At 41.6% G+C, this 16923-nt stretch overlaps 1 protein-coding gene across 3 annotated transcripts in view; it reads right to left on the bottom strand.

Annotated features, from left to right (window-relative positions):
• The window catches only part of RYR3 (ryanodine receptor 3), a 585375-nt gene that overhangs the window by 328343 nt on the left and 240109 nt on the right, over positions 1 to 16923 (bottom strand). For all 3 annotated transcript variants that reach the window (XR_003092800.1, XM_025197735.1, XM_025197736.1), the window contains 5 exons: positions 16496 to 16688; positions 4931 to 5147; positions 4588 to 4692; positions 2695 to 2798; positions 1749 to 1832 (listed from right to left, as the gene is read on the bottom strand). Coding sequence is in view for 2 of the 3 variants with exons in the window: in XM_025197735.1 (XP_025053520.1) it covers positions 1749 to 1832; positions 2695 to 2798; positions 4588 to 4692; positions 4931 to 5147; positions 16496 to 16688 (703 nt within the window). In the remaining variant the exon portion in view is untranslated. The remainder of the gene's footprint in view (positions 1 to 1748; positions 1833 to 2694; positions 2799 to 4587; positions 4693 to 4930; positions 5148 to 16495; positions 16689 to 16923) is intronic.

Here is a 16923-nt window from a genome sequence, read left to right as displayed (position 1 = left end):
TTATTTGAAGGGAGGCTAAAGAAATGTCTTGGGTCCTGATGAAATGTTCTATATCAGTGGCAGATAAGAACATAGGAATTGCCATTTACTGGGTTATACCACAGGTCCACCTTGCCTGGTATTGTGTGCCACACAGTGGCAGAGAGTGGATGCTGAAAGGAGAGTGAAGAGAGTATGACCAGGGTTTTTCCCCCACTGTTCCTTTCTCACATGCAGCCTCCAGCATTTAAGGAAGTTCTAATTCAGAGGCTATATCCCTAATTCCCATGCTCAATAGCTACTGATGCCCCTTTCCTCCAAGAATTTGTCCAACCCCTTTTTGTATCTGGCTAAAGTGTCAGTTTCCACAATATGAGTTTCACACTATAATTACACGCTGTGTAAAAAAGAACTTCCTTTTGTTTGTTCTAAACTTACTGCTTACTAGTTTCATTTTGTGACCCCCAGGTCTTGTATTGTGAGACAGTAAATAATAAATCCCTATTTACTTTCTCTTCACCATTTAGTATTTTGTAAACCCTTATGTCCCCCATCAAGCATCTCTTTTCTAAACTGAATAGGCCTAGCTGCTTTAGTTTCTTCTCAGATGGAGGCCCTTCCATACCTCTAAATGATTCTTGTTGTCCTTTTCCAGACCTTCTCTAGTTCTCTTACATTCTTTTTAAAGTCTGCAGGCCAGAACTGGGCACAGTATTCAAGGTGTGGACATACCATGGATTTGTAAAGGGACATAATGATACTTTCAGTTTTGTTTACAGCTTCTTTCTGCCCAGGTGCATCACTTTACATTTACATGGTGTTCAGTCCATCCATGGGTTGAATCCAGCCAGTAGGTCCAATCGGCATGTGGAGTGGCAGGGCAGGGCCCAATCCAGCCATGTGTGGGAAGGGTGGGGAGTGGCCCAGCCCCAACCGGGCTGCATGGGGAGAGGGGGAAAGGAGACTTAGCCTGGCCCTGATCTGGCCACACGGGGGGGTGGGGAGGGGTGTGGCCTGGAAAGGGACAAGGATTCCAAAATCTTTTTTACATTCAAAGTCTTTTAAATACATAAAAGCACTTATAAAAGGCAGGTTGCCTAATTTACACAATAATGCAGAACTGCAAATTTCCCAGAGCTGCAAGATAATTTTTTAAAAAGCTGTATTCCAGATGTTGATTTTTAAATGTAATTGCTAATTTTTTATGTAATAGTGGTTGATTTACATATCTGTAGGGTTAAATTATTCTTGCCTTTATAAATTTTTATACATAGAACAGTAGTTTTTCACAGAGTGAAAAAGTAAATAGACAACAGAGAAACTTATAGGAAAGCAGAACACACTCATACAAGTATAGCCACATACTGTAATTCAATATCTACTATATTCTGCTACATGATCGAATAGGAATCTAAATAATGCTTTAAACTTTTCACTATGTATTTTTGGATCATGTAAGGTTTAAATGAGAAGTTAAAAGAGAATGCCGTTCAATGTCATTGCTACATGGTAATTCCTTTCTCTCGCAGGGTGACATAATGCAGAAAGACTGACAGTCAGCAATCATCAAAAGCCAGGTGGTGGATCAAAAATGTCCTGTGCCAGTCACATGCACAGGCAGTTTGTACATGAGAAAATTTTATGGCATCTACAAAGCTATGAAAGTGCCTGCTACTAGTCAGTACTATCATGTGAACATACATTTTAAGTAAGGTACAAATAATTAGCAATTATGATGAATATATAGCAATTGAAATAAAGATACATACTTTTTAGGAAGTTTCACTTTTTTAAGATCTTCCTCAGCTGCTAGGTTAGAGTGAACAATGTGACACCCAAGGGCCAAAAGGGTTCTAAAAAAATTAAAAGTTGGTTGTTATAAAACAGTAAAATTACAGCTCTCTTCATGTGTTTAAGAAAATGCTATGTTTTTCTTTATCAGGTTTTTGTTACTTACAATACATAAACACAGTTCTAATTCCAGGTTTACTAAGTATTATAAAAATAAAGATTCTGAATTATCAAAACCAACAAAAGTAACAAAGGATATTAAATTCAAATTAAAAAGAAATTTTAAACATTATAGGGCATCTTTACATGTGTTCTGGGGTAGGATGGGAGTGCTTTAATTAGAGCAGGTCTTGGGAGCCGCTCCAATTAAAAAGTGCCTACAATGTCTTGTGTATTCAACATCCCATGCTTTAAAATACTGGCGGGGGCATTTTAACTAAAGCTTGTTCGTTGAGATTTAGTTAATGCACCCCTTCCCCCACATCATTTTGAAGACAGGGATGCTGAATAAACGTGATTAATTGAGTCTACTCCAATGCATGCTAATTAACACACATCAGATCAGGCATGGGGCATGTGTATAGGTACTCTCGAGTCTAATCAGGCTTGTCTTTGAGCAATTTCCAGAAAATAATACTCAGATGGAGATACCAACAGGCGTAAAGCCAGAAGGGTTGAGCCTGTGTCCTTGGGTATATTTGTGCAAAAAAAGGAAAAAAGAAAAAAAAGGCTAAAGTCTGCTGTCTCAGAATGAATACAGAACTCCTACAGCAATAATGGTACAAACGGTTTCGCATAGATTTTGGACCTGACTGCCAAAATGATTTACATTTTAACCACCTGTATAGTATGTGGTATCTTAAAATGAAGATTCAACAAATATATCAAACTTGATTGTGTTTTGGTCTTAAATTTAAAACTCACTTCAGGGTTTCAGTTGACATTTGCAAGTTATAATTCTTCTCTGTTTCAGGTAATTTTGAGAACTCCACAAGACAAGGGTGTTGTCTTTTATTATCATCTCGTACCTACAATACAAAAGAAGAAAATAAACTGTTCTATTGCTAGAGTAAACCAATCTTAGTACAGCAAAAATGTATTTGTTCCTTCTGCAGATGAAAGTATTATAAACCATACTATCCATCTTTGGATACCTAATGACATCTATTCAGTATTATATAAATGAGCCTTTTCATGATAAATTAATCATGGAAACATTGAAGAATACTCTTTAGCTATGAAATGTAGTAAAAGACATAAAATCTGCATGAAAAGACCAACAGTAAGCCAAATTCTGCAGTTCTTATGTAGTAAAAATCTTTAACTGAATGTTTGAGTAATTCACTGAGTCAGGATTGCAGGATTTACTGTAATGTGCGCAATCTCATGTAAAAACCTTATGGAATCATTTTATATTGTTTTTCAGTTCTATTAGAAATAAGGCATCAGTTTAGATAAGCATCTAAAAATGATATGCAGGGCCCCTGACATGTGTGTAAGTAAAGGCATGATGTGCATGGCAGGAGGTGTGACTGTGTGACTGAGCATCACATTCCATCACACCTTATTACTGGTGCTGGGGGAGCCTGGGATCACTATCTGGGGCTCTCTGGGCACCAGCAAGTAGCAAACTCCAGCAGCTGTGAGCCCTGTCTGCTGATGAGTCTCCTAGCCATGGAGGTGCATGGTGTGCCCCTGCAACTGGTTGCCTGGATCAGCTGATGCGGCGCCCAACTGCAGGGGTACATGATGCACTCCAGTGGCTGGGAACTCCATCAGCTGATGCAAATCCCAGCTGCGGTGGTGCACCCTGCAGCTGGGAGCTCCAGCCAAGGATTATTACTAGCAGAGTTCCATGTTCCATCAAAGCTCCAGCCTTACATGAGCTACATGTTCCATCAATGGTGTGATAGGAACCAGCCACAAAGTTATTTCATATTTTGTGTGAAATAACTTTGCGGCTTATTCCTTGTTTTATCACACCGTTAACTAAATGCATATGTGGCCTAGTAATAACTTCAGACGTGATTAATTGGTTAATCATGTCTTAAGTGTAACATGTGCCAGGACCCAAGTATTATCTGAAACTCAAACCACTTATGTTTGCAAAACTGTGTTGAAAGATTTGAAAGAGAAGCTTCTCTCTCATGACAGCTAGTACTTTTTGCAGTGACCAGTCTAAAATTATTATTGAAAAATCTTTTACCATAGTATCTTAGTATATCTGCTCATGTTCCATTTGAAATATAGAAATTCAAAAGCCTGCCAAATTGAAATGTTAACAAAAGTTAACCCATTATTTAAAAAAATAAATCTCAGATGACCCATTCTAATTCATTTTGAAGGATAGGCCAAGATTCAGGTCAAGTTTTCTTTTTTCTGTTCATCTTACGAAACTGCTTTCTCTCAGTGGCAATTAAGAGGATGAGATGCTATTGACACATATTCTGCTCTCTCTGCCCAAGTTCATAGCTACATTAAAAAAAAAAAGCTTTGATCAAAGACAGAACATAAACTCCATCTAGGTAAGATTTTTTATTGAAATACTTATGTGAGCCCCATCACCATAGTAACTGATTGCCTGTCTGTGGTGCCTCATTACAGATAGGATTTCAAGAGCATTCAGTGTTGGCCTAACTGGAAGCTTTACCAAAGCATCAAAAGATGCAGTGTTAGGCTATCAGCAAGCACTTTAGAAAATTCCTTCCCATAAACCTTCATTAGACTAGCAATATGATTTAATTACAGGAAGTCCTATAAGCTCCCTGATAATCATAACATTTACTGGTTTCTAGACAATTACTGACAGAATTGTACCTTGCCATATGTCCAACCAAGCTCTATCTTATTCATTCCCCATAGCTCATGGATATTTTCAGCCAGTTTATCCCTGATCTTCTCAAGATGAAGTGGCAAAACAATCTAAAGAAGAAAATTCAAATTCAACAAATTAGAAAAGATTCAGTAATGTTTCAATCTCCTAAAAAAACTTCAGCTATAATAAATGACACCAAGACCATCTACCATATTATCAAATATTGCCTTGCCCAAAAAGTGCATGGCTAAAACAGGGTATGGTCTAGATTTAATGTTTTTAATTGCTTGTTTAGGTTCTAGATAATATGCATTTTACACGTCCTTAATTATGAGGTGGACATACCTGGCTGGTGTCTATTGGACAAGGAATGAAGGAAGCTTGGGAGAGGAACTGTGTTGTACCCAGCAAATCCCTAACTCCATCAAAATCTCTCTTATACTCTTTTACTGGTTCCAATTTCATCTTCTCTTTCGGAAGCAAAGCTTCATAGCAGGGAGCATAGCCAGCGGGGGGCAAAAACTTAAACTCTCCATGACGTCCACCCAGTAGGAAACGAACCCTATGCAATTGGAGTGAAGAAGTGAAATGCTTTAGAAGTACAGCACATATTAACAAGGAAACTAACCAATTAGGTGATAAAAATGCTTCAGTTACTTTATTTTAATAGCTTCTATAAAGATCTGTATTTACTATTTAAAGTTTAAAATAATTACCTAAGAATAACCAACACTAATATTAATATAATCTACAATTTGATTAAAACAGTCAATCCTTGTTAAATGCAAAAAATGACTATTTAACTCATAAATTCCTATTTCAGAATGCATTGGTTTTATTTTAAACGGATATGGGTGAAGTTCTTAAAAGTATGTGTGATTTAGGGGCAAAGGTCAAGTTCAATAGGAGTTTTCAATGTACTAACCTAAATTCGAAAAATAATCTATGTACCCAGTGTGACAACAGCACCTTCCAGGCCCGGTACTAGTATGGAATCATCCTTGTCTCTGAGCAAACTGCCTGCCTTGTTCGCCTGCCATGCCTTGTTGTTAAATGACTGTGATGTTAAATAGGCAGGAGGCTGCCCTTTGTGTGCCCAAATGACCATGTGCGATAAGTACACACTACACATGTCCCATGCCTTGCTGATGTTTCCTCCAGCTAAGTAGCACTAGGACCTGTGCTCCAGAGTCTCACAAGGGACTCTCACTCCCCACCAGAGCTCGAGGTCCCAGCACCCTTACAGATGTTTTCTCCAGTGGCTTGCACTGGGTTCTTCTTTTAGACAGACAAACATACACAACACACACTGGGCCCCTGGGCCCACATACTGGGCTCACAGCCCCTTGTTTCCCCCTCACAGGGGCTCCTTTGGGGTCTTCCACCCCATGGGGCTCAGGTGGCTGCAGCCATGCCTGGCCCTGAGGCTCAGGTGGCCACACCTGTGCCTGGCCCACTCTTAGGGCCTCTGCAACCTCAGGTCTCATGGAGAGCCTGCATGCTGCTCCAGGTCCCTCCACTGACCTGGATCCTGCCTCAGGACTCCCATGAGTCTGGGCTCCCCCTGTGTAGATCAAATCCACCAGGGATGTGGGGGTTGGGGTTTTCAGGTGCCCCTCCTTGCCTTTCACTGAGGAGGTAACTGGCCTGGCATTTCTGGGGAGCTACCCCAGCACACGTAGCTCTACCAGGCCACCCTTCCCCAGCAGGGTGCAGCTTCAAGTCATACCCAGGACCATTGAGGCTTCCTCCTTCCCCATAGCCTCACCCTTCACCTCCAAGGTGTTCCAGGAGCAGCTCAGCCTGACATCGTCTCCTTGGCTGATCAACTCAGACTGTTGCTTTTCTGGCCTAAGTTTGAAAATGGCCACCACAATCAGCCCTTAAAGTGACAGAGCACTACAACTGCTCTATCACACACAGGAAGAAACTCAACATATATGGTATTTACTTTAATCTAAGATGAGGTATTTTCCCCTGCCAGTCAGCATGGTGGGGAAAGCTCCTGGTCATAGATTCGCATACAAATCACAGGTGGGCAGGGGCAGGCAGTTGCTGTGGCTCTGAATCTGGCCCTGAACCCAATTTGAGCCAGATTCAGACCCACAGCAGCTTCCTGCTTGCTGTCTGCAGATTCTGCTGCCCACCCCTCCCCACCACCCCATCCCTTCTTACTCTCAGGTGCAGTTTGGCTCAGGCTAGATTTCCCACCAGGCATGGAATACATGGATACTCCATCCCCTGCTCGGCCAATCAGGAGTGGCAACATTGCTGCCTGGCCAACAGGGGCTGCGTTTCTACATGCTATGCTCCATGAGGGAACAGAGCTGAGAAGTGTCTGACAGTGAGGGGGTGGGGAAGGGGAAGAGATAGACAGGGGAGTGAGAAGAAATTGCAGAGAGTGTGGGGATTGAGGTGGGGCAGAGGCTGTGAGCAATGTGGGGGTGCTGGTGGCAGGGAGGACAAGAAGGCTGAGAGGGCAAGGGGGCCACCCAACCCCTTCCAGCTACCTGAACCCCACCCAGCCACTGATTTCACTCCTATAGTGGGGGGGGAGGGGGATGAATTAAAGACAACCCTCCAATAATTAGATTATATACCTGGAAAATTATAGCAAATTTTTACATTTTCCATATATAGAATCTAATTATTGAGGAACAATCTTAAATTCAGGGTCAACTTAAATTTGAGTAAATATGGTAATAAGCTTTTCAAGAATAAGTCTATGGTTAACATAAGCAATATAGTAACTACTATTTTGTTGCAAAACTTCTAAATCTAATACACACACACAGTTATAGATATGAGTTCAGTTATACTAAAATAATCTATTAATTTACAGAGTTCTATTATTCCCTTTGCCCTATACTTTTAATAAAAGAATGTACATAAAGGTAACAAAAGAAAGCTACCTGCCTAGGTCATCAAGACCAGCGGAGGCCAGCCTTTTTAGCAGGTGTCCCACAAATTAGTTCCCTACCCTCTCAGAGTGCTACTTTGATCCCTTTTCCCTGCCCAAACTGCTGTTCAGCTTCCTGTCTTATGCTCCCTACCTGATCTGCTGCTCTGTTTTCTGCCTCCTGCCTTATCCATGGGTGTGCTACCTGTCCCCTACTCAGTCTGCTGTATGCCATGCACAAAGGTTGCCAGTGCCACTTGTGGTACACATGCTGTAGGTTGGCCACCTCTCATCTAGGTCATACTGTAAACTGATACCAGATCTGAAGGAAATTAGTCTAAGGTGCTCAAGCTGGGGGCTGTAGGTGACAACCAAAGAGATTCTTTTGTCCTTGTCTTAGGGTTGGTATTGTAGCAGGTCGGAGCAGAGTTTGAGCCTGCTTTATTGATTTGACTGGCTACAGTTTTGGTATTGTATTGTAAGAATAAGAATTCTGGATCCAGATCTGGAAAATGAATGATTCAGGCTTTCTTTCACTTCCCATGTCTATTTACTGTTCTACCATAATTAATAGTACATCACCATCTCACTATTTTGCAGTCTTGTTGACTATCTTGGGCCATTATATGAAAAACTGATTTTTTTTGTTCCCAGAACTAATCTTTATGTAGTAATATTGAAGTATCCCTACAGATATGGGAGTACTGGAGTGGCAATGGGAAATTTTTACTGGTACTGCCCAAGAAACCATCTATTGTCAAAATGATGCAACATATTGGCTCTTCCAACATATCATTTTTTAGGGTTGATATCCCCTGTTACATGCAACACTCTCCATTCACTTTCCATTAACTTTAAGTTAATAAAAATAGTTTAAAAAAATGTATTTCTTGCTTTTCCAATTTCTGTATTTTAATTAACTGAGATAACATCAATAAGTATTTCATAGACTTTCTTACTCTTGCATAATATCTATTAAAAGTTAATTAGAAATATATGAACTTACTGATTCACAGTATGCTCAAAAGGTTAAATATATTGTTCATTCAACAGAGAACATAGTTTCAACACACAAAAATTATCTTAAAATTCAAGTGCATATATTTTTGTAGAACATATTCCCCAATGTCCAAGACAGCTGTGACTGCAGCTCTATCCATTACACTTAATTTTCCTAGGAAGAATGACAAAATATGTCAAGCAGCTAATGTTGTCCTAGGATACAGACAGGATCTGAGAAAGGGAGACTCCTATGGTACCAGCATTTAACATACCACCTGTTCATTTACTAACAATGGATGATGCTTATCTCTAAATAGTGACTTTTCAAGTCAAAACACCTGGATCCTCATTTTTTTCAAATTCTCTTAACAGTTTAAAATATCTATTTTTAATTACATCTCTGTCAGTGAATTTATGTTATCTTAAAAAAGAGATTAAACAAATTTGAGTAGAATTAAAGAAACTATGTTTTCAGGACAGAGATTTAAACCGCTCCCTTAATCATCTGAATTACAACTGTGTTATGTTTTTACAGGAGAAGTTGCTACAAAGGATTTAAACAGCTCAGAAAAGGTTGCTGTGTCAATGTAGGAAAGGACCAGGGTTGGCAACTGTTAGTAAATTTATGGATTGCCAGTAAAAATTCTGGCTAAACATGGCTGTCAGCAAATTCTGTAAAAAAACCACAAAACTTTAGCTATCAGTGAACACACTAAGCAGTCACAGCTTGATTGAAGTGCTGACAGAGAACAGAGACACCACCTAGTGTCTGAGCGGGAGTGCAGCACCTTGGAGGGAGCATCCTCTCAGCTCTTCTTTGCTGTTGATGTGTCCTGGGCTGCCTGTAATACTACAGAGTTTCAGGTAGGCTTCTTTAGGGTCTGTGCTGCAGTGGGGAGGGGCATCATAGTGCAGAGTTGGGGATACCATAGTATGGGGGTGAGTAAGGGATGCTCAGTGTAAAAACACTGTTGCAATCAAGCAGCATTGCAACCCCAAGAAGTTTTTTTTTTTACTGCAAACCAAACCTTTTTACTATAGAACATAGCCCTTCTTAACTGGAGCCTGGAAGCAGAGCAGGGACTGGCGGAAGAGCTGCGTTTACATTATATAAAACTTATATCAGTAAAAACCATGCAAAATATACTGCTTTAACAGTATAAAAAATTACAATCTTTTCACTGAGAACTCTAGCACCTTCCAGCACAAACTTGGACTTTCTCTCAAAGGGCTGTTTAGTTTGTTGCCACTCTTTTATCATTACTGCAAACAAAATGCCAGATTTGGCTAAGTTACAACTTCCGCAAAATCTCTGTTTGCACATGCTCAGTAAAGACTTGAGTTTGTCAGATGAATTCAATTAACATGCTTTCTAAACTGACTATGCTCCATCCTGGACCTGCAAAGGATGAGCAAGATTTTCCTAATAACTTATTCTTTCTGCTGTTGATATTGAACAGCACAACTGAAAACAAGGAGATTTTATGTTCCTGTGCCTTCACCACTCTCTGCAGGTACCCAGATAGCCTTGAGGAGGAAAAGAAGTAATCAACTTGACTGAAACAGAGAAGAAATAAGAGCTAGAGAGGGAAGAGTGGGAGCATAGAAGGGAAGTTGGGAAATAAGGGTTTAGGATAGAAAACAGACTGGGAGCGAGGGTATGAGGGGATATTGGGCCTGGCTGGGCAAGGAGACTGGTCTAGCCTAGAAACAGTCTGGAGAGAGCATGAAAGAAGGCATCAGGGTTGAGGGAAAGATGGGCAGAAAGGTCCATGTACATCATCATCACCATCAGTATCTCCTTCTTCCTCTTCATCTCAATATTGAGTCGCTCTTAATTTTCTATTTTTTCTTTTCTAAACTTAATTTGTGATATATGAATACCAACTTCTCAGAAGTGGAAGTCTTTTAATATATTTCTGGTTTTTGAATGGATGATTCCCTAAACTGACTAATTCCATTCTGCACATGCAGTAGTGTATGGAAGTGTTAAAAGTTTCTGCCACTGTAACTGGACTGCAGGTTAGACATATTCTTTCCACCATGACGAAGGAACAGGTTGTTTTGATTCAACTGCACTCCACATTGTCTTATGACTGAATTGGCTGCTTCCTGCTTAGCTACTTCTGCCAGAATTGTATGTCTATATCTTTTAAAGTTTGTAGAGATAAGGCTACAAGATGAATCAAATTCACCAGCAAAAAACTCATGGTCCTGGAAACATGGATCAAGAAGGTAGAAAGCAGTTATGTTTGAGAGTTATTACTTGATTTTCCCATGCTAAATTTTGTCTATAATTTTTTCTTTTCAGTTTTTGTAAGTGAACTTTATTCAGCATTCTTGAAAATATGTTTCTTAATGATCAGGAACTCATTCTCAGTGGGTACCTCTATACATGCCCCCAACTGCACAGTTGTTACTGTGCAGTCATTTAGTACTTGCTTCTGCAAGTACTAAATGTCTGCGCAGTAACCCATTACCACACAGTCCCGGTGGCGCACAAGTCATTTCCAACCCACAGGTCCAACCCTGTGTCGAAGTAGCTCATCACTACAATGATGTAGCATCTTACATAGATGTGCTCAGTATCAGACAATGTAGAACTATCATTTTCCATATTCTGAATGAACTGAGCAACAGGCTCAAGTAGAAAAATGAATTTTGAGTTTCTCATCCAAAAGACATCTTCATCAAGAATGTTAGTGAGGATATTTGGGAGCAATACCTGGCCACTTCTTCTTCAACAGCAGCTGACTTAAAGTACTTCCTTGCATATCTGAAGATTTTTGAAAGATTTAATAGGGGATGTCCTTTGAGCAAAACAAGGCTTACTCAGTGTGGATACAACTGAGTGCCGTACTAATGGATGTTGAAATATGAATGCTGGTACTTGTATTTTTTTTTTTAAACTTGACAATGCTTTTTAGTTTTAATACATGTCATAAGAAAATGGTAAGAACTTCAGCATCAGAAATGAAAAGCTGCATCACACAGGCAGCACATGCATAATCAGGCTGTGTGAAGCTTTGGTCCCTGATTCGATTCAGCGGAGATTTGGCCTGATTCGGTAGCTGAGTCTCCAAATCTGAATCGAATCAGAGGACCCTTTAATCTCTCCAAATCGATTTGGACAGATTCGGTGATTTGGATATAGATACAGCTTTAAATGTTTTTTCTACATACTTCTAGGTAGCAGGGGCTCTGAACGCTGTGGTGCTGGGGCAGATGCAGCATCCCACAAAGGCACAGGAGGCTCCACAGTGCGCTTGGCAGCAGACCCAGAAGTGGATCAGAAGCACTTCCAGGTCCACCAGGGAACATGCAGGGGCTTCCCCCCCCCCACTCTCCCAGGTCAGGGACTGGTGCTTTCTGGGTTCAGGGTCCCCCTGTGGCCAATTGCTGGGCTGGGGTGGGGCGCAGGGAGGCCCCTCAGCGCATTCCCCAGCAGATCCAGAAGTGGACCGGAAGTACTTCTGGTCTGCTTCCAGGTTCACTGCCAAGCAGGCTGAAGAGCCCCCCACACTCCTGTGGGACGCTACATCGCCCCAGCACCACAATGATCATGAGCCATGCTGCTACCTCAAGGTATATAAAAAAAACTTTTAAAGCTGTGCCTGTATTGCTGATTTGCCGAATCAGCATTAAATCGTCAGATTTGGATTTGGCTGAATCAAATTGGGGACAGCGATCCGAATCAATGAATCGAATCACTGTCCCCAATTCAGGCCGGATCCAAATTCAAATAAAAAAGGGCCCGTTTCACACGCCCCACATAACACAAAAGGGCAGAAGAAGAACAGAACTTTCACTGAGCTGTAACAGCTTTTCCATGCACCTTTTTACTAAAAAAATCTATACACGTGATTTTGGCTTTCTCCAACTCTCCATAATCTTACAATATTGCCTGCATTTAATTCAACCAGTAGTCTTTAGTTCTGTTTCTAACAGCTACTCCAAGACTCCAGAGTTGAGTACTTCCCAGGAGCTTTACAGAGTACACTGCTAGATCATCAGGAGGGAGTAGGTGGCTCCTCCTACTTGCAACAATTGCTATGGATGCAGGGCAGCCCTGACTTCTGGACACTTCTGACCTATGTCACTGTGATAACTGCTTGGGCGCAGACAGAAAATGATGATTTTTGACTGATCTGCCCACAGAAAACAGTTTATAGCCATGACCAAACACAAGTGCACGGCTGCAGGCAGCTTAAAAAATGGCAGATTGGGTGAAAATCTGAACCCTTATTGCATGAGGGGTGAGATGAAGATGTTTGAAAACATAGCGTCTTCTGTAACTTCCATCTGTGCTGCCTGCCAGCCTGTCACTGTTTTCAGAATGGGAGGGGGGAAAGGGAGTTTAGTCTAGATTTTTTCAACCTCCACTCCAAGGTTGGGGAATGCTCCAATTCACCCACCCCAACCTCTAGTGCTGGCAGAGGAATCCCTAGAATGAGTTTCCTCTTCTCCCTTTCCCCCCTTCCATTCTGAAAACAGGGACAGGTTGGGGAAAAGGAGGGGCCATTGCTAGGGAAACCGGCTGCAAGCTGGCAGCCAGCAGCTAGATTCCCCTCCCCTTGGAACCAAGAGTGAGCTTCTGCTTGGTTTGTGGGATCATTGTAATTGAAAACACCTCCTGCAATCTGTTCTCAGTTACAGCGGGGAGCTGCACTTCTGTCTGTGCCCCTTGTGTGCACATTCATGCAGCCAGTTCCCTCTACTGGTTGTTACTGTTCCTATTTGGAAATTCGTGCACTTACAGTTGATGGCCAGTGGGAGAACCTTGCCCATGTTGATGGTTTTGATTCCTCCCTCAGCACAGAACAGCTCATTTGTAGTCCCAAGAGATCCCAGAACCTTCTGCTCAATCTGTTCTTTGGTTTGCCAAGCTGTCCATTTACCAGACTAGGAAGGCGATGCTGGCTGAAGGGGACCTCAGCACCTGTAGGACTGTCTTCATTTCTATCCATATGCATCTTCATGTAGAGTTTCACTGGGCAGCATCCAACAGCTCTTAAGATGCATTTGGGAAGTAATGAACATTGGCCAATGCTTTGTCCTTGGAGTCCTCCCTGAGGACTCTTGTTACCAACTTATAATCTTCACTCCTGTGTCTGTTTTCTCATTGTTGTCCCAAGGAATCTTACTGTGCACTTAGTGGCCTCCTTCTAGATGCTGGGTGCGTCCACATGAGATATTTACTGCAGAGTTGCCTAATAAGCTCCACAGTAAATGCCTGGGTATCTACACATGTGGCCCTCTTATGTTGCAGGAAATTAATAAACTCTCCAGCAGGGTAGTACTATTAAATACAAATACTACCCTGCTGGGGAGCTTTTTCATGCACAGCAACACATGTAGATTCCAACCCAGCTGGCTGGGGCACAAAGGTGCTTCAGTGTGGCATCCGGGCTGGCTGGGGCACAAAGGGGCTTCAGTGTGGCATATGATTGCCAGCTAGTCCTGCACTGAAGCATCCTTGTACCCCAGCCAGCCCCTCTGCAGCACATTGAGCTGAGTCAGAACAGCCCCAGACTGGCAGGCTGACTCCCCTCCCACCCAGGCCTCAGCTAGCCAGGACTGCTCTGACCTGATTCAACATGCTGCGATCCTGGGTGCATGTGTAAATGTGGCACCCGTGAGCAATAATCTGTGGCATGATATGCACCAGAATTTATTGCTACACATTAATGTGCACATGTGGATGCAACCACTGTGTGGGATGCAACTCCTGGTGGGTTTGTTCCACTGTCACACCACAACATGTAGGCCTGCAGTTACCATGTGGCTTTATGGGTGGTGTTGGAAGGAAAAGGAGGCTGGAAAAGCTCAGGAGAGAGAAGTAGAGTAGGGGATGCCTATCCTAAGTGTAGTGTGTTTATGTATGTGTGTGTCCTGACTCTGAAGGACTGAGGGGTAAGGAGCCCTCACTCCTGGCCTTGCTAACAGATAACGTGGTAGGCTGCCAGCTATACAAGGGTGTTCTTAGCTTCATGGAATATATGATAATTTTTTACTCTGGTCAAATAATAGGCAATCAATTGATGAGTCAATTGACATTATCTGATCTGTCAGTTGAATGGTTAGTCACTGCTAATAAAACCTACCCTGGTCCCTTCCCATGTCTTCCTGATTATTCTTTCCAGGCAGCCCTGGGAGTTTCTCAGAATTCCCTGACCTTGAAGAAATTTGGCAACTTTTCCTAATTGCAAGGTGATAAAACATTTGTAGCTTGAGCTTCTTGAAAACCCCCTGCGTTTCTTGCCTGTCCTGGGCTAGTAGCATTCATGCTCTGGCACTCAAGTCCTTCCAGACTTAAAAAGAAATCTTCCTTAAAAAGTTAGCAATACACTCTGAGCTTTATTTTTATCTCTCTATCACTGGTTTCCTTCTTGTTTATTCTTTCTAGGCTTTATCTATTAGATATTGCATGCTAGGCCATTAACTCTTTCCTATCTTAACTCAGTCTAGCATTTTCACACATCATACCAGGGGAGTACATCAAGGGCTTGGTGAGCAACTGTTCACCAGGGCACCTGAGGGGAAAACTAGGAGTAATGGCCACAAACTCCTGGAAGACTGATTATATTATTATTATTATAATATACTGTGGAATAAGCTCCCTCCAGAGGTGGTGCAATCACCTACCCTGGAAATCTTCAAGAGGAGACTAGACAGTCACCTTGCTGGGATCACCTGACCCCCAGTTATATTTCCTGCTTGGTGCAGGGGGCTGGACCCAATGATTTTCCAAGGTCCCTTCCAGCCTTACAACCTATGAATCTATAAACCCTATCAAGTGTTCTTATATGGGAAAAAAACAAACACAAGAAAAACAAAACTATATGCACTTCCCTTCTCCCTCCCTCCCTCCAAATCTGCAAAATCATCCTGGACTATGAAAACTAGATTTTCCTGCTTGTAAATGAGCATGAACAATAAAGAGTCTTCAGGCAAAGTAGGTCAGCAACGCTTCTTTAATCTTTAATGGGCTTGGGAAGATATATCCCAGGAGTGTCAAACTCACTCCACCCCTGGGTCATATTCAGACTGCGGAGCTTCCTATAGTCTGGATCTGGACTGTAAGGCTCCTCACAGGCCAGATCTGTACATGCCAGTGACAGCTGGGTGAGTGGTGATGATGGCAGGGTGAGTAGCAGTGAGGTGGGTGACAGCAGGGCAAGCAGGAGTGGCAGCCAAAGGGGTGAACACAGACATTGCTCATGCCTGGCCACCAATAGCCAACTCTAATGGGACTCCATGCCCCAGATTTCATCAGCAGGCCCTGCCCCCAAATTCTCAGTCCTTCTATATGCCCCATGGACCACAAAACAGTGCTCACATAATAAAAACAAATATTTCAGTCACTGAAGTAAACAGACAACAATTTGAGCAAGTCTCTTAAAAAGGAAGTTACTCTTTGTATGGTGACTTGTCAAAACAGAATCACAATAAAAAATTTTAACTGATTGTTCCTCTGGTAAAGTGGGGAAGCTGTTTGTCTATTCTGAAGCTAGAAGGCTTCATTTTATCTATCACAGTACAGGATGGGCAATATGATATATATTTTCCAAGGTTATTTCACTAATCTTCTTCAACATCTCTGCTATAAGAGCTCAACCTCATTGTTGATGAATCATTTATACTTTGATATTTTTCCAAGATTGTCAACCAAAGTTTTAATTATTGCCAAACGTGGTGCTGAAGTGGGCCCTGGTCCAGAGGAAGAGAAAACTAATGTCCTGAACACTCATCAAATAATAATATTTTCATTTATTGCCAACCTGGGATAGAGTCAAATCAATGACCAAGAAGTCAAAATTTCTACAAAATAAATCTGAGCTAACCAGTTCCTAAATAAATGAACAACTTTTTTTTTAACCTTTCTGTCTCTCAGTTCTACAGTACCTCTACAATGAAATAAAAGAAATGATGCACAATTTCCAGCAACATTCAGCCTAACAACATGGACAAAAGAGCAAACTATAAACACAAAGACAGCAATCACTTACTTGACGCCTGCTGAGAAGCTCACCACAGGGAAGAACAATCCATCAGTACCGAAGTTCTCAAACATTCCCTGTACAGGTTGTCCATTAATGCGGAATGAAATGCTGGGAACCCCTAAATCTAAGCAGCAGCTAACTACATCGTCAGATGCCAACAAATGCTGATTGACAGATGCTACCGCTCTGGATACTCGACCTAAAAAGAAAGCAGTTAGAGATAAAAAGACTTTAAACAATTTCCTGCATATAAGGAAATAATGACAAAAGAACAACTATAATGCTTCAAAAATTACGACACGCACTAATATGAAACTTTAAATAATTTAATTTTCCTTCAGTCACAAAAAGCATGACCTTGCCTTCATCTGCTTTGTGACTGTTTTTTTTAAAGGAACAGACAGCTAGCTATATTCTTCAAACTGATAAGTGGC

The sequence above is a fragment of the Alligator sinensis genome, unplaced genomic scaffold (assembly GCF_000455745.1).
Source record: "Alligator sinensis unplaced genomic scaffold, ASM45574v1 scaffold262_1, whole genome shotgun sequence".
NCBI classification, from domain to species: domain Eukaryota; kingdom Metazoa; phylum Chordata; order Crocodylia; family Alligatoridae; genus Alligator; species Alligator sinensis.
Note: the sequence above shows the minus strand (reverse complement) of the source record. Positions and strands in the feature narration are given on the sequence as shown.